The sequence below is a fragment of the Erigeron canadensis genome, chromosome 1 (assembly GCF_010389155.1).
Source record: "Erigeron canadensis isolate Cc75 chromosome 1, C_canadensis_v1, whole genome shotgun sequence".
Lineage (NCBI taxonomy): Eukaryota > Viridiplantae > Streptophyta > Magnoliopsida > Asterales > Asteraceae > Erigeron > Erigeron canadensis.
In genome coordinates this window covers 977,845-998,991 of record NC_057761.1, presented here as the reverse complement: position 1 = coordinate 998,991, position 21,147 = coordinate 977,845, and the positions used below count along the sequence as shown (strand labels likewise).

The 21,147-nt window shown below is 34.1% G+C and overlaps 3 protein-coding genes and 1 non-coding gene across 4 annotated transcripts; 2 read left to right on the top strand and 2 right to left on the bottom strand.

Moving 5' to 3' along the window:
• LOC122585621 lies at positions 1–671 on the top strand. Its single transcript, XM_043757746.1, has one exon. It carries the CDS (start codon positions 117–119, stop codon positions 663–665), a length of 549 nt encoding a protein of 182 aa, XP_043613681.1. The 5' UTR covers positions 1–116; the 3' UTR covers positions 666–671.
• Positions 672–4,319: 3,648 nt separating this feature from the next.
• Positions 4,320–4,391, bottom strand: TRNAG-UCC. The gene has a single exon. It is a non-coding gene; the product is annotated as a tRNA-Gly (tRNA).
• A 1,858-nt stretch (positions 4,392–6,249) lies between these two features.
• On the bottom strand, positions 6,250–6,990 carry LOC122583280 (secreted RxLR effector protein 161-like). The gene has a single exon (XM_043755703.1). The coding sequence runs from the start codon at positions 6,988–6,990 to the stop codon at positions 6,250–6,252; it is 741 nt and encodes a 246-aa protein (XP_043611638.1).
• A 7,651-nt stretch (positions 6,991–14,641) lies between these two features.
• LOC122580431 (deoxynucleoside triphosphate triphosphohydrolase SAMHD1 homolog) lies at positions 14,642–20,234 on the top strand. The gene is made up of 19 exons (XM_043752707.1): positions 14,642–14,927; positions 15,992–16,029; positions 16,111–16,133; positions 16,921–17,027; positions 17,110–17,161; positions 17,248–17,332; positions 17,821–17,911; positions 18,028–18,063; positions 18,163–18,239; positions 18,334–18,396; positions 18,475–18,530; positions 18,604–18,677; positions 18,772–18,864; positions 18,932–19,033; positions 19,143–19,223; positions 19,296–19,387; positions 19,503–19,518; positions 19,677–19,787; positions 19,879–20,234. Exons 1-19 carry the CDS (start codon positions 14,811–14,813, stop codon positions 19,984–19,986), a joined length of 1,422 nt encoding a protein of 473 aa, XP_043608642.1. The 5' UTR covers positions 14,642–14,810; the 3' UTR covers positions 19,987–20,234.
• The last annotated feature ends 913 nt before the right edge of the window (positions 20,235–21,147 follow it).

Below are 21,147 nucleotides of genomic sequence, written 5' to 3'. Positions count from 1 at the left end.
GGTGTATTCATCACTTCACTATCTTTTTATGACTTCCTTTCAACACTACTAAAAAAACCCCAAAGCAATCAACCTTAATATAAAACCATCTATATATATAGATATAGATATATATCATGCGCGATTATTTCTTGTTTTTCACTTCACGTAATAAATCCGATCAACAAAAATCCTTATTGACCGTCAACGATAACATCTGTTATGATCAGGCCACCACGGCCGCCGGCGACTACAACAATCCGACGGCGGCGATGGCTTTGATACTAAAATCATGGCTCAACGGTAACCGATTTCGTTATTTAATTCTTATATTATGTTCACCGATAATCATACCGATTGTGTGCGCGATTTTCCCCTTCATTTGCGCCGCCGAAGTCTGTTTTCGAATCTGCCGACGTCGGCGGTTGAAATCGGAACCGGCGGCGGAGGTGGTGGCGGCGGCGCCGCCTCAGAGGCGGAAGGAGGATGTGAATAATAAGGAAATGAGTTTGTTAGATAGGTATTTGGATGATCAATTGGAACTTGCGATTGAGATTTTAGATGAATGTGGTGGTGAATTAGGGTTAGGTTTTGGTTGTGATTTTCTTGATGATGATTATTTTGATTGTAATTATCAGTTTAACAATAATAATAACAATAAGAGTAGTAGTAATAGTTTGTGTTAATTTTAATTATGTGATTCTTTCTTTTTATATTATTATTTTTAATATATATTAGAAAAAATATGGGTTGATTGTAATTTGTAAATAGCTAATTTCTTATTGATACCTGGGTTTTGATATTAGTGTTTCTTTATTACAGATTTTGATTTGATCTTGATTGCTTTGTAGCATTGTTTCATGAACTTGTATTTTACTTTGTAAAGTTAAATTCCAATTTTTATTTTAGTCTGGTATATCATGTTAGGAAATTACAACATTTTAGGGCATGTTTGTTTTTTTAATCATTAAATGATTAAATTGGTTAAGTGAGTGAATGGATAAATAACGTCTATATGAATTAAGTCAATACAGTTATTTTTTATTTATTAAGTCAAGAAAACAGGAGGTCTTGGGTTTAAGACTTGGGAAGTACATAGGAAGCCCTTCTATAAAGGCTTGGCTTGGATATACCTAGGTTCAAGTCTGAGGGGACAGGGTTTACCCTTATTGATCGTCGTGCCTTCGGGCGGATTAGTATGGGGTTTTCTTCCCATCGGGTATTTGAAATAGACATTTCTATTTTGAGAGAGCTCTCTAGCGCGGACCCGGTTAAGACAACGTATGCTAGACCTCTCGCTGTCGAACCGAGACCCGAAGTTTACAACGAAATTCACCTTTAAAAAAATGTCAAGAAAACAAACATTTTTATGACTTAATAGATTAAGAATTTTTGATTAAGTCATGACTTAATTTATCAAATTATAAATAAACACCACCTTAGTGTGTTATTGTAAAATATTACGAAATTAAATAGTTATCTAACCTTTTGTTCTCTCTTATTAGTACTTTTTATGATATATTGGGCTATATGCGCTCTGCATTATGTTAAATATTGAATAAACGGTGTATATGTGACATTTCATTGAATAGGAAAAAAAAAAAAAAATTGTGAGTTGTTTGATGTCCAATCCCGGTAATCTTGAACGGAAAATTGAGAGGGAACGTGGTTGTTGGTTGGCGGTTCCCTTACGGTGAAGTTATGCCTTTTGCACACCGAATATGTGTGTTTTTGTATGATCCTTTCGCTTAGTCATCCTTTTCCCTATTTATAGGGAATTCGTGACTTTCTTCCCAAGTAGGGTTTGTTAGACTTAGAACATATCTTTTCTAATGATAAAAGATACGGTGCTATCTTTCTCGAAATTATGGGGATTCATGATAAACACAAATCCTTTCCGTATTTGCTGGAGGTCGGGTGTATCTTTGATGTACACGCAACCCTGCGTGTGTTTCTGATGCACCCTGCGTGCATTGTTGTTAGACTCTTACGAGTCGAGTCAATTTAGACCGAAAACGAGACGACTCGTAGTGTGACTCTTTTTTCTCCTGACTCTTACGAGTCGCGGTGTGAATTTGAAACGAGTCACTACGAGTCGCAAACTTATAATTGTTGTAGTTTGATAATATGGTTATATATTATATATCATATTTATAGTTACATTATTTTGTATGTTATAAATTTATTTTTGATCATTTTAATACGAATTTGGAGATAAACCATAAGATTATGACTTAAAAGTATCGAATATGTGATATTTTGGAAATGTATTAAAATAATCAACTTATATTTTGTTTATAAATACGTCACATATATAAAATTATACAATATTATGTAGTATATACAAATGTCTTGACTATTACGAGTCGAGTCACGAGTCAAAAATCAGGTTTTCAAGTCGAGTAAATAGTTACGAGTCGATAACAATGCCTGCGTGTATCTCCTAGGTGGTACGTCATCATGAGTATAAATTCTGAAACAATATATAGTTAATTGATATTATTTTTTAATGATTGTTTTGATAATAATAATAATTATACTAATATTATTATAATTATATTATTATAGTTCTATACAATAATTCATAGTGGATACTGGATAGTTGTACCCTTGTACATTGATGATGTATGACTTTGCACAACCAATACAACGTTAAAGTTATATTCCCTGATAAAAAAAATTTCATTCCACTAATGCAGATATTCATATTCAATGTGATATTCTTTAAGTCTTATTATTTCGAGACCGATTTTTCCTACTTCGATCTTATTATTGAGGCGATGTATTTTTTTTTTTTCTCTTTTAAAATGAAGGCTGTCACTTTTTTATTTCCACCTGTCCAAAAAAGGCGATCAGTTGAATATAGAAATATAATTAAAATGAGAGGTTTAGTATTTAGAAGTGTGAGAAACTTTTACATTTTTTCAATTGTATGAATATAACTTAGATTTGGTGCATTGTAGGAAGAAACTTTATAAAACTGTTCAAATAATGTAAAAGTGTATATGTGACAATCTATATGAGCTAGCACGTGTAATTTTATTTGTTAGTGCATGTCAAAATGTTACATTATTTGAATAGTTTTACAAAGTTTTTTCCAACAATGCACCAAATGTAAGTTACATTCATACAATAGAAAAAATGTAAAAATTTATTACACTTCTAAATACTAAACCCTTAAAATGAGAATAGAATATCCGTTTATTATTCAAACAAAAAACAAATCCAATTGCGAAAGAGTTGCATATCGTGTCATGGATTGATTACGGTTGAATAGAAGATTTAAACAGATGTGTCATGTCAAATATTTATGATTTAGTGAAATGTACAATATCATGTCATATTCATATTCGTGACTTATAGTTGTCTTGTTGTACCATCTAAAGGGTGAGTAAATATGCAAAAAATCGATCAGAAATCAAATAAACACTCTTTCTATCAATTATTATCACAAATTCAACTCATGCTTTGAAGTAATTTCACATGCACGATATTTTGAGAATATATATTACCCCAGTACCTCTGGCCACATGCTTCTTGTGACTCATTTTGAGCCTACGTGTATGTAGTTCAGATGTTGACTACTTAGGCTTCATTATTCGAAATCTCGTTGTTCGATAAGAAATTTCAGGACATATCATGTTTGTTTTCGGTCATGTGATGTATATTTTTAGTCTATTACACAACGATTGTGTCATTGTTAACTTGTTGAAGAAAATAAAACGAGATCGGTGTTACTTATTCTTAAAAAAAAAGGAAAAAAAGACTACATATAGCTCGTTAAGTCATTACACGCGACGTTCACGTGAGAGGTGTTATTCTCCTAACATTTTTCGAAAGTCACTGGTGAATATTTTGGAAATGATGTGAAAATAACTGTTAGAAACAAAAATACCCCTCGACGTGAAGATAAGGTCATATATGAGCAAGGTTGCGGAAGTCGTTAATCGTTCTCAGGTTGGTTGACGGGCGAGTTGGGAGTACTCGGTTGTATGCGGTGAGTACTCGGGGTCAAAGTGGCAAAGTCGGGGAGTGTTCGGAGTAATCGGCCGACTCGACACCTTACCTTGTAGAGAGTACTCGGAAAATACTCGGCTCTACTCGGTGAGTTTTACAACAATGCATATGAGTATATGACGACTTAACGACCTATATTAAACATCATTTGAAGAGGGACGAAATTTGAAAGATTGGTAAGTGTGAGACGCTGGAAATTTTCATTATAAGCTTTTCACTTTTAGAATGAAAGGTGTAAAAATTGATTAAAATGGGGGATTTCTACCAACAAAACTTATGAATCCAAAATTAAATAGTTATGTTAAAAAACAAAAATAAAGTGATGCGTTTGCCGGGAGTCGAACCCGGGTCTATTGCTTGGAAGGCAATTATCCTAACCGTTGGACTACAAACGCTTGATGCTTTACATTTCTATTGAGTACTTTAATATAGGATTTCTATTTAAAGGGTTGGAGAATATATAAAGAAATTAAAATGACCGACGATAAAACAACAACTGACTAAATACTTGCGACTTTATGTCTTTGAAATTTCAAATTTGGTAAAATTTACATGGCTCATGGACATAGATTGTTTGGTCATCGATTTTTGGAGTTTCATTTTAGAAAACATTTTCAATTAAATTGGTAACACCCCGTCACTTTTATAAAATGCTGATTACTTTTGTAACCATGTTAGATCTAGAAAAGGGTTTTTGTAGCTAAAGTTGTTGAGTTTTAACATACAATTCATATTGACATTAGAAAAATGTTTAACAAGCTTTGTCCTTGATAAAAGTTAATTGCAACCTAGTAAAAATTCATATTAAATAATTTGATCCACAATTTCGCTTTGAAATTTATATTTTTCACTCCAAACCAACATTCTCAATTGTATAATGAAAAACTAGAATCGTGTGCGTGTAATGTAGATCACTTTATAATTCTTTAGTAAGAATATAATCGGTAAGAAGTATTTGGCAACCAACTTCGTCGACCATCGATATTGTAACTCGTAAGGTGATCGGTGTTAGGTCACATTAGCATAGGCTATAAGGGGTCTTGGGGAGACTTAGCCCTCAACTAGTCCAATTTTTCTCCCTACAAGTACTTTCGGTGACGGTCGTTAACACCTAGTAATAGACTAATAGTTCATACTAGATTTTAATATACCCGGATACTCCGCACATACTGATACTGTATGAATGACATTGCTCCCAAAAAGCTAAAAGTTTTGAAAATTGTGTGTGTGGTGGTGCAGAAGTAGTGGTGGGAACGAGAGAGAACGTTGGAAGCGGTGTCTATAACCCCACAGAAAAGATCCAAACATTGTTTCAAATTGGGCTTAACTAATTACTGCAAACAAGATTATTTACTCCATAATAGATCAAATTTTTAAGGTGTGAGTTACTCGAAGGTTTATAATAGCTCAAATGAAACTGAGAATAATAGAAATTTTAAACTCATCAAATGTCTCAATAGTCTCTAATTTTGAAAAAAAAATATTCCGTAGTGCACTTTAGTACTTTACAACAAAAGTGCGTTATAGACTTATAGTAGAATTATTGCGGAATCTGCCAATATAATGTAGTTACTAATCTATACCGAATTTCCTCTTAATTACAAACTAATATTGTTGTGATGTTAGAAACTTAAAATAGTATACTTATTGTCGTCAAGTCCCTAATCAAAAATCCTGGTTCCCCTTCCGAATGTGAGTGATAATAAATGGTATGAATTAGCTAATCTATATTAATCAGTTTTGAGGTACATACAAAAAGGGTAAGCCAGATACGATATCTCTTCGGTTGCATTCTTCAATCATCTTTGATTTTTTTTTTTCTATACATAGATTTTGTGCATAAATTATTGAAACTTTTGGATCGATTATCAATGAAAGAGAATACACCAGTACATGCGTGATTATAAGCTCAAACGATCAAACTGAAGTTCAAAGATATAAGAATATTGGCCCCTCTACATTTCATCCATACTCATTTATGTTGAACAAAGGATCAAACAAGTAGTGTTTGATATGTTACTTTGGAAAGGAAAAGTACAACTCTCAATAGCAGGTAATACAACTCACAATGAATAAAGAAGTAATACAACTCACAATGAATAAAGAAGTGAAATAAAAGGGACTCACGATTTGCACTGTAAATGTGCTTTTTCTAAATGATTAATAAAAAAACAAAACATGGCCTTATATAGGCCTTATAAATTAAATAGCTTAGAAATTGAAAATTCCCACGTGATGAAGGTGTTGCATATTTTAACACTCCCCTTCAACACCAACTCTGCCCATCAAGCCAAGATGCTCACTGAAGCTTTTCAACTTGACGCCATCCAAGCTTTTTGTAAACAAATCTGCAACTTGACTTCCTGTTCCAACATGCTCCAACTTAATTTCTTCTTGCGGAACTTTCTCCCTGATGAAATGATAATGAACTTCCACATGCTTAGTTCTTGCATGAAAAATTGGATTTTCAGCCAATCGTATTGCCGATAAGTTGTCACAGTACAGTGGAACACCATACTCGGTTGTTTGATGCAGCTCTTTTAATAGTAGCATGATCCAAGTGATCTCTTGAGCTGCCATAGCTGCTGCCCGGTACTCGGCCTCGGTAGTTGATAAAGACACAGTTGGCTGTCTTTTGCTGCACCAAGAGATTGCTCCAGACGCTAACAAAAACACATAACCTGCAGTTGAACGTCGGGTATCGTGGTCACCTGCATAATCAGCATCACAGTAGCCCACTAGTCTGCAATCTCCACCTTTCTTGAACATAATACAATAACCGAGTGTACTTTTCACGTATATGAGAATTCTACGAACCGCCTCCAAATGAGACTTCTTCGGGTTTTGCATATAACGACTCATCACACCAACTGCAAAAGAGATATCTGGTCTTGTTAAGGTTAAGTAGATGAGACTACCCACCAACTGTCGGTACATTGTTGCATCTTCCAGGTCTTGACCTTCATGAGCACAAATCTTTGCATGTGGCTCCATAGGTGTTGAGATTGGCTTGCTATTAACCATTCCAAACTTCTTTAGCAGGTCACGTGAATATTTTTGCTGATGAAGAAACAACCCCTCTTCATTATAATCAATCTCCAGACCAAGAAATGCTTCAAAGGCCTAAGCTCTTTCATCTGAAAACGAACTGATAGGTTCTCTTTCGTTTGAAAAACTTCTTCTTCATAATCTTCTGTGACAATTAAATCATCCACATATACTAACACAATAGCTAACTTTCCTTCTTTAGTTTTCACGAACAAACTAGAATCTGCAGATGTCACTGAATAACCACTAAAAGTAAGAAATTCAGCAATCTTACCATACCAAGCCCGCGGTGCTTGTTTCAACCCGTAAAGCGCCTTTCAGAGCTTGAGAACATATTCTGGATGATCTTTACTTTGAAAACCCGCTGGTTGATCCATGTAGATTTCTCGATCCAACTCCCCATGTAAAAATGCATTTTTCACGTCCATTTGCCACAACTTCCATCCTTTGCTTGATGCCAATGCTAATAGAATACATATGGTTGTAAGCTTTGCAACTGGACTGAACGTTTCATCATAGTCCAGTCCATATTGTTGAGAGAAGCCACGAGCCACCAAACGAGCTTTATACCTTTCAATTGAACCATCAGTTCGATGCTTTAGCTTGTACACCCATTTGCAAGAGATAGGCTTCACATCTTTGGGCTTTGGCATGAGCTCCCAAGTTTGGTTTCTTTTGAGTGCATCGAGTTCTTCTTCCATAGCTCTTCTCCATTTTTCATGTTGAAAAGCTTCTTCAAAAGTATCTGGTTCTTTTGGCTCTGTTTCTACTATGGCGGCATTGACATACTTAGGATTTTGCTTACGGACTCTAGTCGATCTTCTGAGGGGATTTGCTAATGCTGGTTCATTTGGTCCGCCTTCTTCTTGCCTTTGATACATACTCGTTTGCCACGGGTTTTGACCAGCATCTTTTTCTATCTCTTGATTACCATCTGGAGCTTCAATTTCATCTAAAACTATCTTGATTTCTGTTTCTTCTAACTTCTCTTTGAACATACCAGAATCTGGTAGTACCTCTTTGTTAGAGGACCACCAAGAAGAAGCTTCATCGAACACAACATTTCGAGATGTGTAGCATTTCCCAGTTGTTGGGTCACAACATCGCCACCCTTTTCTCTGATCATCATATCCCACAAAGATACATCTAATAGCCTTTTTCTCCAGTTTGTTACGTAGGTAAGCAGGAACAAATACATAGCATACACATCCAAATACTCGAAAATAACCAACAGTAGGTTTTATATTCCACAATTTTTCATATGGAGAGATAAAAGCTAACCTTTGCTGAGGAAGCCTATTGATCACAAATGCTGCAGTCTTCATTGATTCCTCCCAAAATCTCCCTGGAACATTTTTTGCATGAAGCATACTTCGACATATTTCTACCAGGTGTCTGTTCTTTCTCTCGGAAACTCCATTTTGCTGTGGTGTGTTGGCACACGTAAACTGACGGCGAATTTTCATCTCGAGAAGAAAATTTAAGAACTCATCTGAAGTGTACTCTCCTCCATTATCGGTACGTAAGCACAAAATACTTTTGCGGGTCTCCGCTTTTGCTGACTTTTTAAACTCTTTAAATTTTGCAAGAGTTTCAGATTTATTTTTCATGAAATAAACCCACACATACCTCGAAAAGTCGTCAATGAAGGTCACCATATACTTCATATCTCCAATGGAGGGTTGCTTGATTGGTCCAAACACATCAGAGTGGATTAACTCTAATGGTTCTTTTGCTTTGAACTTTGACTCTTCATATGGCAACTGATGTGCTTTCCCGTATTGACAGCCCACACAAACTGTACCTTTTCTCACTTCAAGTTCTAGAAGTCCCTTTAACATCGACTTCTTCATCATTACTTCTAACTTGGAGTAACTAACATGACCAAGTCGCATGTGCCACAAATCTGTCGTTTCATTTCTTGTTGCTTTGTCAACTAATGCAGTTTCTGCTGACATCACGTACATTGACTGCATGCGTTATCCCATCATAACTGGTTCACCAATAATCTCCACAATTCTATAAACTTTCACATCTTCTGGACCAAATAAAACAAATTGACCAGAGGATGTTATTTGTGGAACTGAGAGGAGATTTTTCTTCATACCTGATACATGAAAAACATCTTTGAGTTGCACCTCTGTATCTTCATGATTGGGAGAGACTACAATATTACCAACATGTGCAATTGGTAATTTTGAGTTGTTTGTTGTCACCACAACTCGATTCCCCTTGTACTTTGATATGTTTTTCAACTTGTTTTTATCACCGGTCATATGGTTGGAACAACCTGAGTCGACGATCCAGTCGTGCTCATAATCAATCTTACTTGACGTTGTTGTCGCAAGAGCTAGCTCATCTTCATCTTCAGCAAATGATGCCTCGACATCCCATTCATCTTCGCTTTTGGACGTAGCATTGTTGCTTTCTACAACCGTCTTTGAACGACAGTTTTTCGCCAAATGACCTTTCTTACCACAGGTGTAACACCGTGGTACAGGCTTTTTGCCATAGAACCGGTTCTTTGAACCTTCACCTATATAATTTCTTCTTTCACCTTCTTTATTGTTGGCCTTGTCATCATTCTTTTTTGATCCACCATCACCATGCTGCTTCGAATTTCGCTTGCCTTTATTGGCATAGAGTGCCTCTTCTTCATTCTTCAGTGAGACTCCTCCCATTTGCCTAGCTAATGCTTCTTGACCAGCTAGTAAATTCTCGAATTCTACAAGTGACGGCTGGGTTTGCCATCCTTGTATAGCAGTTGTATAACTCCTAAATTCTGGCTTCAACCCGTGAATGATGATTCGCTTCATTCTGGCATCACCAATTGGAGCCTCTGGATCCAAATCAGAATCTCTCGGCATATCGACTTCACCTTGTGGAAGTATTGTGCGATTGTCATATCACGCTGCGTTACCGATAATAACTCACTCTCAAGGAGTTGAAGTCTCGTATCGTTCTTCTTTGAGAACAGCTTGGCGAATGTATCCCAAGCCTCCTTCGGCGTTTTCGCATCACAGATATGCTCAAGCACATCATCTTCAACAGTTGTCTTCAAAACAAACATTGCTTTACCCGTTCTGATCTTCCATCTCCGCAACACCCCGTTAGCATCTTCAGTTTCTGGTTGCGTTTCAGCATTCCCATTTACCACCTCCCACGAGTCTTGGCCTTCCATGTAAGACATGATACATGTACACCAGGAGTTGTAGTTTTGATTGTTGAGTTTCTTGATTCCACCAACGACTTGAAGATCACCCATCTTAGTTATATGAATAGACAGAGATGTACCAACCTAGCTCTGATACCAGATTGTTGAACAAAGGATCAAACAAGTAGTGTTTGATATGTTACTTTGGAAAGGAAAAGTACAACTCTCAATAGCAGGTAATACAACTCACAATGAATAAAGAAGTGAAATAAAAGAGACTCACGATTTGCACTGTAAATGTGCTTTTTCTGAATGATTAATGAAAAACAAAACATGGCCTTATATAGGCTTACAAACATAAACTAAAAGATAAAAGCATGACTCCATGACTCCATGATTTACTCAACTCATGACTCCATGACTTACTCAACTGACTACCCATGACTCCATATTCCTAAAAACTAGGACAACCCATAAGACTAGGTAACCCACTTTATTCTAGCAAATAACAATTAAACATAAATTAAATAGCTTAGAAATTGAAAATTCCCACGTGATGAAGGTGTTGCATACTTTAACAATTTAGTCATTAACATATTGTAGTTTGTGGGAGTTAATGTCTTTCTAGAAACAGTTTTTTATTGTTTGGCAAATTAATGACCATACACATCTCACTTTTTATATTTCTATTTTTGATGTGATTAGGTACTGTTGTTATCTCACTTTTCGTATTTTCATTTTTGATGTGATTGGGTATTATTGTTGTTATAGCGTGTGTTGTTTCTTAAGCTTTATTGGTCATCAAAGTCAAAATGTGTGTATATATACCCATAAAATAATAGAAGTTTTTTGTTAAAAAAGTAAAATATAAGACACAAGTGCATTTAGTTACACCGTGTAAATATGTAATGTATATCATTATTTTTTTAGTAACATAAGGGGCAAGGGTGTAGTGCCACACTTGTGGCAAATTGGTAAAAAATCAGCCAATAAAAAGATGCCATGTGGTTGTAAGGTTTTTTTTCCAAAATCTACCAAAAAGAGCCAAATATGTGGGTGTAGTGGCTAGTTCGGTTCTATCAGCATGTGGCTGTACTATCTATCTATAACCAATAAAATAATAATTATACTAATAATAATATATATTGTATCCAATAAGAACATGGCAACTTCGCCTTGATGCACGCAAAAGTCATAAACAATTAATATATATATCACCCAACGTTCACTTGCATCGGCCAAAACATGTCGATGAAACAAGCCAAAACTAGCCGATTTTGCTTGCCGAAACTTGCCGATACAAGCGCTATAGGATGCCGATTTGTCGATACTTGCCAATAGTTTTTGCCGATAAAATAAGCCGACTACCCCTTGCCCTTAATAACAATGTTTTTATTTTCTCCATAGAATTTGTAACTTGCTAAAGGAGACGCTCTTTATTGTGGTACCTACCTACGACTAATTTTATAAAACCTGCCAATTTAAGACACTCAGATCGAGTGTAACCCAATCTTTCATATTATCATGTGGAAGGAACAAATGATATGTAACATGTTTAAATAGTAAAATATCCAAACAAACCAAAACGTGTTAGAAAGGAGAATATCCATTGTTTACTCCACCGTTTTCCTTTTGCTTGTTTCCCCTTTTGAATGATTGCGTATACATAGTGACATTACCCTCTTTTTGTCCTTAATTATTAATTTCACCCTCAACACTTATTATATTGACACAAATGCTTCTTTTAGTTTTAAGAACTCTTTTTAGCTCTCCAGTTAATATTTGATTATGTAGTGTATTATATAATTGACATTTATCGTGTAACAAAACGAAAATTGCTTAATATATATTTTCATGCTTATAATTTGGCATGATTTATTTGAAAAAACAATACAAATGTGACACTTAACAAAAAGCTATATGCCTATATCAAAGCATTATAACGAAGTTATTTGACTGACCCACTATATTAGGTATACTACTTTTTTTTCTAATGCGTATTATATGACATGACTTGTATTCACTATTTATGATATATCATACACTTTTAAATAACTTTAAAAAGTTATTGCAAAATGATCTGAAATCAAGTTGCTTATTACTTATTTAGTTATTCACCTTTGACAATTTATAATGTACATAAATGCCGCTTTGTTTTAAAAGCAGTTTTCCTCACTTAAATTAATAACTTCTAATCGAAAATAAGACAAAAAATATCGATTGATAATATAATGTACATATAAAAAAGACTTTTTTACGCTTTGATCAAGAGTTAATGTTTTTACCTCTGGAGATTGAGCTTAGAATTTTGATTTCTTATTCTCGAATGTGTTAATCTATTTTAGGTGCATTCAGAAAACAGTCTTTCTAGCATAAATAATAGGAGGTCAAACTTGAAAATTATGCCATCATTCTTCCAAAACATGCAAAAACTACATACCACACTCAATCGAAAAGACACATTCAAAGTGATTTCTCCCAAATTTCTCTCCTTCCAAGGTTGGAGTTTTTATTCAAGAAAGTATATTAATTGAGGTTGTCAATACTTCTCGTGTCTCCCTAATAGGGAGGTTCTATTTTGAGCCTACCATCCATTTACCTTTGTGAAAATCTTCAAAGATATGTTTGTACTTTATTTGTACAAGATGGTCCCTGTGACGAGTTCGGTTGCTAGAAATTTTTATTGGTCATAGATTATTGTTTGAATGCTTCGGTTGTATCTTGAATACCAAAATCCAATATTTTTATAGTATATGTAGGTCCTATTGATAAGAGAATCCTTGAATGCTACGAATTTGCATCTTATGATGATCCATGTTCAACGAGTTTGATTTTTCTTTAAATTACTTTACAATTCGAAAATAGCTTTCAGTTTACAATTTACGACCATTTATGCAAAACTTTAATCTATAGTTTAATTGAAAGTGTTAGCCATTGTTATAATCATGGGGGGTTTAGGCATAGGACGAAGTGAACAACCGGCCGAGGTCCGATTTTTTAAGAGGGCCCAACTTTTTATGTATTTATATAAGAATATATGTTATAAATTAAGCCCGTTACAAATCTTAATAATTATCCAAAAATTAAACAATAGTACTTAACAAAAAAAAACTCGCGTACCAATTTGCTATAATATTTATCATCGTTTTTATATCTTAGTTTGTATAATTATAATTATTGTATCTATCCTCCGGGACTCCTTTTTCTTTTCTCGGCCGAGGTCTATAATTCCTCAGAGACGGCATTGGTTATAATATGTGTCAATTTATAACAAAAGTTACATATTTTCAACTAAACTATAGATTATAGTTTTACTTATATGCATAAAAAAAGAAAAAAAAAGTTTATTAATTTAAAGTAAACTCGTTAAACATGGATAATTTCATAATGAAGTAATCCGATCATCCAAGGATTCTTTTGTTAAGCATACAATCAGACGGACCTAAGTAATATTACTAACATTTGATAATAAATTAATAAGTTGGTGTAGTGGTTTGAAATTTCCTTGGTGACCTGTAGGTTTAAGTTTTAAATCCTTATTCAATCAACTTTGAGATATAGATAGTCTTTCCATGAAGGCTTGACTTGGATATACCCAGATTCAAGTTTGAGCGGACAGGGATTTCGGGGGAGAGGATGTTGGCTGAGAGACCAGAGATCGAATCTCAATTCCTCATGGTCTCGGACATTTACCTTTTCAGACATGTGTGGGTTGTTTGCACCCTTGGTCTCCAGGGGCGCCTTCGATTTCCAACCGCTAGCATACTGCCCACTTGGATGTTATTGCTAGTGTTCGAACCACTAACAAATTAACACGTCGTTCTAAAAAAGATAACATATGTTAAGCCTCTCGCTGTCAAATCGCAAGTTCGCAACATAAAATTTCAAGCGAAACTTACCTTCCAAAAAATAATAACTCCCAAATTTTTTTTATACATAGGTCTTGAAAATCGCCAATTTAATATTTTAATTAAATGGTAGATATAAGTATCTTTTACCATTCGTGTTATGTGTAATTCTTTTATAAAATTATGATGTAAAGAATGTAAAAATTAAAAATCATGATGGATAGCGGTTTGGTTTCACCAAACGTCAGCTTTTGGTTATTTAAACAACAAACACACTGATATGTTTAACTAATTCTTTTTAGTTGTTGATAAATATACCTGAATAAGATAGTCATTGATCAAAATAATTTTTATTTCATAGTGAAAATGGTATTAATAATTTCACATATCTTAAAAAAATTCAAATTTAAAGACTTGCTCGAGTATCATTTTGTCCAAACGGTTATTACGGGTCCTCTAATTAACAGGTTTTGAAAGTAAAAGGGTGCATTTAATAAATACCAGCGTCATTGGTACATCCCTCAAGGTTGTGGTTCATATTATCAAACACCTCACATTACAAATATTTCCATTTCTAATTAATTTGTTATTTTTAATTTGGCGCCTCTCCCACCACTCCGAAATTCCAGCAATATTCCTTCCCTTCCCTTCCCTTCCTCCCTATAAATAAAATTCTATTTGCTATCAATTCACACTTTTTTCACTTTCTCTCTCTAAAAAATTTCCTCTCTGCTGTTTCAACTTAACGGCGACGGTTACTGTGAATGGGAGCTTTCCGTAACGGTAACGGAGGTGACAACACTGCTTCGCCGTCAATGGAGGATCAACGCTTGTGGAAGCACGTTCACGATAACGTTCACGGCAACATTTATCTCGATCCTGTATCATATCTCTTCCCTCTTTTATCATTATATATATATATATATTCATCTGTATATATATATGTGTGTGTGTATGTAAATGGCTATTAATTTTTAATTAGTTTCAAATGTAACTGTTTTTATGAGTTTCTGAAGTTTATACTGTAGAATTTTATTAATTATTAGTTTATTTCAGTTACATATCGCTATGTATTTGAACATGTTGTTCTAGCCAGGTTATTACATCGGTGTTTATTTAATTCATATTTAATTCTGCAATATCTATACATATACTAATATATATTATATGTATATGTATGTATCTATGTGTTTATCTGTGGATAATTGTAGGTTTAGTGTATCGCTAATTAGGAAATTAGGATATAATCAAATTAATGTCTAGTTAGGTTCCATTTGACTGCCTGTTTGATTTAATTTTGAAGTTGCAGAGTTTGTTGTTAAGTTATTGATGATGTGTAGATTTTGAATTACATTCACTAGAAGACTAGAAATCAATATATAGAGATATGATTGTGATTGCGTAAGTTCTACCGTCGTGTATCTAAGTCAAATCTGCAAAGTGTAACTATATCGGATTACTACAGATATAATTCAAATTAAATTCAGGTTGTTGCATTTGTTGTTAAGTTTTTCCAGCTGCAAATTTTTGCTATCACATTCACTAGTGAGATTAGTTTCGGTGTAAGTCAAATATTGGTCTGAACTAAGTCATAAGATTTGATAATATTGTTTAGACTTTATAGAAAATGTCGAAATAAAGAATTTGAACAGAGAGAAGGAAATACATGTTTATGAGTGGCTAAGATGTTTGATAGGCTTCTGTTAGATTTTGCTAGTCGTTCTCTATAGTAAATTGCTAGAATGTTGAGTATTTATCTTATGCAATAACCTCTGTACCACAGCTTATCATGAATCTTGCTAGCTACATTTTGAATGTTATTTACTCTTTTGGAATTGTTTCTTTCTTTCTTGGATGTTATGTTTCATAAAATTCGTCTCTGCTGAACATGATTTTTGAGATCACATTAGATTGAATTTTAAAAGTTTGTTCTTTGGAATTGTAGCTTGCTCTGAAATTTATCGACACTGAGCAGTTCCAAAGGTAAGTCTGTGCATTTTGAAGATACTTGTTCAAACCTGTCCTTTAAAACAATAAACTCCCCTAACTTTTCAACATTGTCAGGCTTCGGGATCTGAAGCAACTTGGTAAGCCTTGACTTTGCTTTTGATAAAAACTATTGTTAGTTTGTTACTATAAATTATTTTATTTTTTTATCTTCATTTGTCGGAAGCTATGGGAGATTTCCTATATTGCCTGTCACTGTAGCTTTATAACTGTGTTCTGTGGGTATAATTTTCTTAATGATCCATCACTGTAGTTTAATACCTCCTTCCAGAGAAACTACTTAAACCAAAACAAAAGTTATATATGGATATGTTATATATTTCATCTTACGTTATGTTAATATTATTTCCATCTGGAGTTATGTTAGTATTAATGCTTTCCCCATAAATACAATGTTGATGATAGTCTGTTTATATCAAGTACTTTAATATATCTCATTAGATATTATTGGTGAAGATGAGCAAACACTTATACTTACTGGTGGACCTAGAAATAGGATGTCCTGTTGGTGGAGTGAATGTTGGGAGGAACTTATGATGCATGTTCTTAACTTATATATAATTGCAGTGTGTAAAATCATTTATATGTCATATCAAGCCTTCAAAGACAATATCTTCTGCATTAAAGATCAAGTAGTTGGATTTACATAGGTTGTAAGTATTTAACCATTCACAGCATTGTTGTTTGTTCTCTGTCTTCGTTTAGATAAGGTTACTGGTGAACTGTTAGTTGTTTTTAGCTTAATTGTACACCCTAAGAATAGTTCTGAAGCTACGGGGCTCTAAATATATTCTAGCTGTACCTGGTCTGTGGTATCGTCATCAGCTTGAATTGTTTGCTGTTTTATGCCAAGTTTATTTTCAACAGGTCTATCACACATGGTATATCCTGGAGCAGTACATTCTCGGTTTGAGCATTCAGTTGGTGTTTATTGGCTTGCTGGTACTGCAGTTGAAAAAATCAAGGCACATCAGGTGAGAAATACATCTTGATTGCATGGCGATATCCTTAATCCTGTTTGTAAATACTTATGTATTAACAATGACTGGATTGCAGGGGTTAGAGCTTGACATTGATCACTCAGATATACAGACTGTAAAACTTGCTGGTAATTAAGTTTCTGTGGTCTAAATGTCTAATATCACTGCATATGCTTTTCTGTTTCTATTATTTCCTATGGTTTATCATCTGTAGGTTTATTGCATGATGTCGGTCACGGGCCATTCAGCCATTTGTTTGAAAGAGAATTTCTTCCTCAGGTTATTGAAGGCTCTACATGGTAATTCTATCAGTAATTCACATAGTGCATCTGTCTAAAGCTGTGTTTCTAAGTACCCATAACTATATTCATGATGATTTTATAAGTCTAAGAAAGGGTGAATACTCATTTTAATCATCTTTTGTCTTTTATTCCCAGAAGTTGTTCTTTTCGTGCGTGTGCAATGCAATCATTCTGCATTATATTTGCCAATTTCATTTGTTTGTTCTATTTTAATCAGCTTTTGTCTTTTATTCCCAGAAGTTGTTCCTTTCTTGTTTGTGCAATGCAATTTGTTTGCACTTTATTTGCCAACTTCACTTGTTTGTTACTTTGTTGTAAAATGGTGACCTGTAACTGAGGATGTTAAATGTATCTTGGTTTTTTTTCATCATGTCTTTCTTTAATGAGCTGATTAAAGTGGTTTTATGTTTCTTTGATACTTTTAAGTTCAGGTCTGATGAATTGTTTTACCCATCTAGTGTCAAATTAATTGATGATTTTTTCAGGTCCCATGAAGATATGTCTTTGCACATGATAGACTACATGGTTGATGAACATTACATAGATATTGATTCTGAACGCCTGAAGAAAGTGAAGGTTATTTTTCATAGCACACCTTTTTATTACCTTGTTTTACTTGTATAAAGAAGTCTGTCTTGTATTGTTTGTATGTATTGTCTGGTTACAAATGGTATATCGTTTTCTTTTTACAGGACATGATCATGGCTGCTTCTGAAAAGGCTGTAAAAGTAAGAAATAACAACTGAAGTTACTTCTGTGTTAAGAAGTGAAGCCTTTGTATTGGGTCTGTCTCACTATCTAATGCATCATCATTTGCCATTATTCAGCCTGTGCAGACTTCAAGAGAGAAGGTTTTCTTATATGACATTGTTGCAAATGGTCGAAATGGCATAGATGTTGATAAGTATGTAATTTACTTGTCCAAGACCTACAAAATCAACTGTTTGTTATGAGTGAATAACAAAATTCGACTCTTATTTTCTATTTCGGCTGTGCAGATTCGATTATATTGTCCGTGACTCTCGAGCTTGTGGTCTTGGCTGCAACTTTCAGTTTGAAAGGTAAAAACTTATGCTGTGCAATATTATTACTTTTTGTATAATCAGTTGCTTGACAAATAATTCTTTGGAATTTCTCAGGCTGTTGGATACTATGCAAGTCATAGACAATGAAATCTGCTATCGTGCCAAGGAATGTTAGTATTTAATTGAATTACTTCATAGAAATTGTTTCCATCCATTGTGTTTTAACTTATTATTGTTGATCAGATCTGACGGTCCATAAGTTGTTCTACACCCGTGCTGATCTGCACCGCACAGTCTATACACATGCTAAAGTGAAGGTAAGTGTTGAAACTCAAAGTTTGTTGATCTTAAATTTCACAGAATGTGTTCAAAGTTGAACATGTTAATAACCTGTTTGGGATCACTTTGTAGGCTATTGAACTCATGTTTGTAGATGCTCTTGTAAAGGCGGATAACTATCTTCATATTTCATCATATATTCGAGACCCATCTCAGTACTGGAAGGTATTACTTTGTGTAAAGCTTGACACAAATAAAGTTTGTTTCTCACTATGTAATACAATATTTGCAGTTGGACGATTCAATATTGAAGACGATTGAAACTGCAGAGGCTGACGAGCTTAAGGAATCAAGAGATCTAATTCGAAGAATTCGGAGAAGGGACTTGTATCAGGTTTTTCTTTAATGAATGATTGACTATATAAAAAACTTGTTATAGCAATGTGCTTTGGCTCATTTAGTTAATTTTATGAGGTAAACTTTTTTAATCTTTCTTTTGGTAGTTCTGCAATGAGTTTACCGTTCCCAAGGATAAGTTGGACCATTTCAAACGTATCACTGCACAAGATATCATTTGTTCACAGGTGCTCTAACTTGTACTCTGTTACGATCTAGTCCCTCGGTTATACAGTTACTGATGGTTACTTGTGATTCAGAAATCTGGCGGGGTTAGTCTAAGAGAAGAAGATCTAGCAGTGAGCAATGTCAAAATTGATTTGACAAAAGGGAGAAACAATCCTCTTGAAAGGTATCATTTTAAGAATTGTTTCTTACTAGCACTTGTCTACTCTATATTTATTTTCTTGCTTCAAATAAAGTTTTCTAACTTCATACTTCTATCTCTCTGTGTTTGTCCAATCTAGCATCAACTTCTTTGAGGTACATAAACTTCTTATTCCTGAAACCTTATCTTGCCTGATTATATAGAATGATAAAGTTAACAAAACGCCAACAAGATTTATCTTCTTCTAAGATAATCAAACCTTGTTGGGGTCATTTAACACTTTAACCCATGTTGTTCATATCACCACATACAGGATTATAATAGCAAAGAGAAATTCACAATTAGCAAAGATCAGATAAGTAACTTGCTGCCTGCATATAATCAGGACTTGATAGTGAGAGTGTACTCCAAGAAGCCTGAACTGGTACTTTCAAATCCCAACAGAGCAATAATTTTTCTCACACAAACTCACCCTTGAGAGTTATTTGGTCCTCATAAATACCTCCACTTTTTAGGTGGAAGTAGTTTCTGAAGCATTCGAGAATTTCCAAGTAAAGACATATGGAGTGAAAGCGCAAGTACATGGAACTCCTGAAAGGAAAAGGCGCAGGATCTTCTCGTGATTGTCTCATGCTGTTTCGCGTAGAAGATGTACATGCAGAATATATACGGATACTTCACTTTTAGTCTATCCGATAGAATTACATAAATACAGGTAGAAAACTTATGATCACTGCTGGGTAGTCTTATGTCTGGTACTGCAGCTTATTACAGTTGTATGGATGGTCGTATGCTAGATTTACTAGTAAGAAAAACCTTTGATGTGGCAAGTGGTAATATCATTTTTTTAAATGATGTATGTCTTGGCAAATCATGTTACCCTTAAGAATGTGAAGTCTATGGCAACTATGCTTTCGTAACTAGGGACATGCATATAGTCGATTTAATTATACTAGAGTCCCAATTCGTTTACTTTGATGGTATTTTATCTGTTCGCTGTAAACATAGATATCATATACTAAAAGATGCAACTTGATTAGATTCATGAATTAAAGCAATTAGTAATTCTGTTTCTAGTATGGCTATTTGGCCTCCCTACTTAGCTCTTGATTTTTGCTTTAAGCTTAGTCAAGTAAGTTCCATGCCTGCCTTCATCTTATGAGAAGGGCCCGTAGCTTTCTTACAACTAATACCTACTTTCATGTACATTATCTTCTATAAACCACTTAACTAGTATTAGTTTAGGACTAAAGTTTGTTAACCTTGTAGTTTTTGGTTAAAGTATGTGGTGTCTGTTTATGGTTTTACATTATGAAAATAAGTTACGATCAAGTTTTAATAAAGGAATCAATTTGTTTATATACATCAAAGGAAACCAAGTACACTTTATGTACATCATCCATTGCTAATTTGGTTTAACCACTGAAATGTTCAACGTATGGTTTAACCATCCGCATAGATTTGTAACTAAACTAGATAAACATGAGATTTTTGTTTTGATTCTTTTTGAAACTTTCAGATTCAAATAAAAATGTAAAAATAACTACGACATTGAGTTATTTAAGGGGTATTTTTATTTTAATTATTTAACATTTAAATTTGTTTTGCAAAATTACAATGTTAACCCTATATATTTTAATGAGAAAAAAGTTTTCATAGTTCTCGACAAATAGTCATTTTATCTTTTTACTATATATATAAATATATATATATATCCCTGATGTAAGGAGAAAAACTAACCCTTTTTAATTCTACCACTGATTTACCCATATGTGGATATCTAT

Coding starts and splice junctions, on each gene's coding strand:
- LOC122583280 (XM_043755703.1), bottom strand. CDS start 6,990: ATGGAGCCACATGCAAAGATTTGTGCTCATGAAGGTCAAGACCTGGAA.
- LOC122580431 (XM_043752707.1), top strand. CDS start 14,811: ATGGGAGCTTTCCGTAACGGTAACGGAGGTGACAACACTGCTTCGCCG. Junction 17,028..17,109: donor AAAAAATCAAGGCACATCAG/GTGAGAAATACA, acceptor ACTGGATTGCAG/GGGTTAGAGCTTGACATTGA. Junction 19,034..19,142: donor GGAGAAGGGACTTGTATCAG/GTTTTTCTTTAA, acceptor TTCTTTTGGTAG/TTCTGCAATGAGTTTACCGT.
- LOC122585621 (XM_043757746.1), top strand. CDS start 117: ATGCGCGATTATTTCTTGTTTTTCACTTCACGTAATAAATCCGATCAA.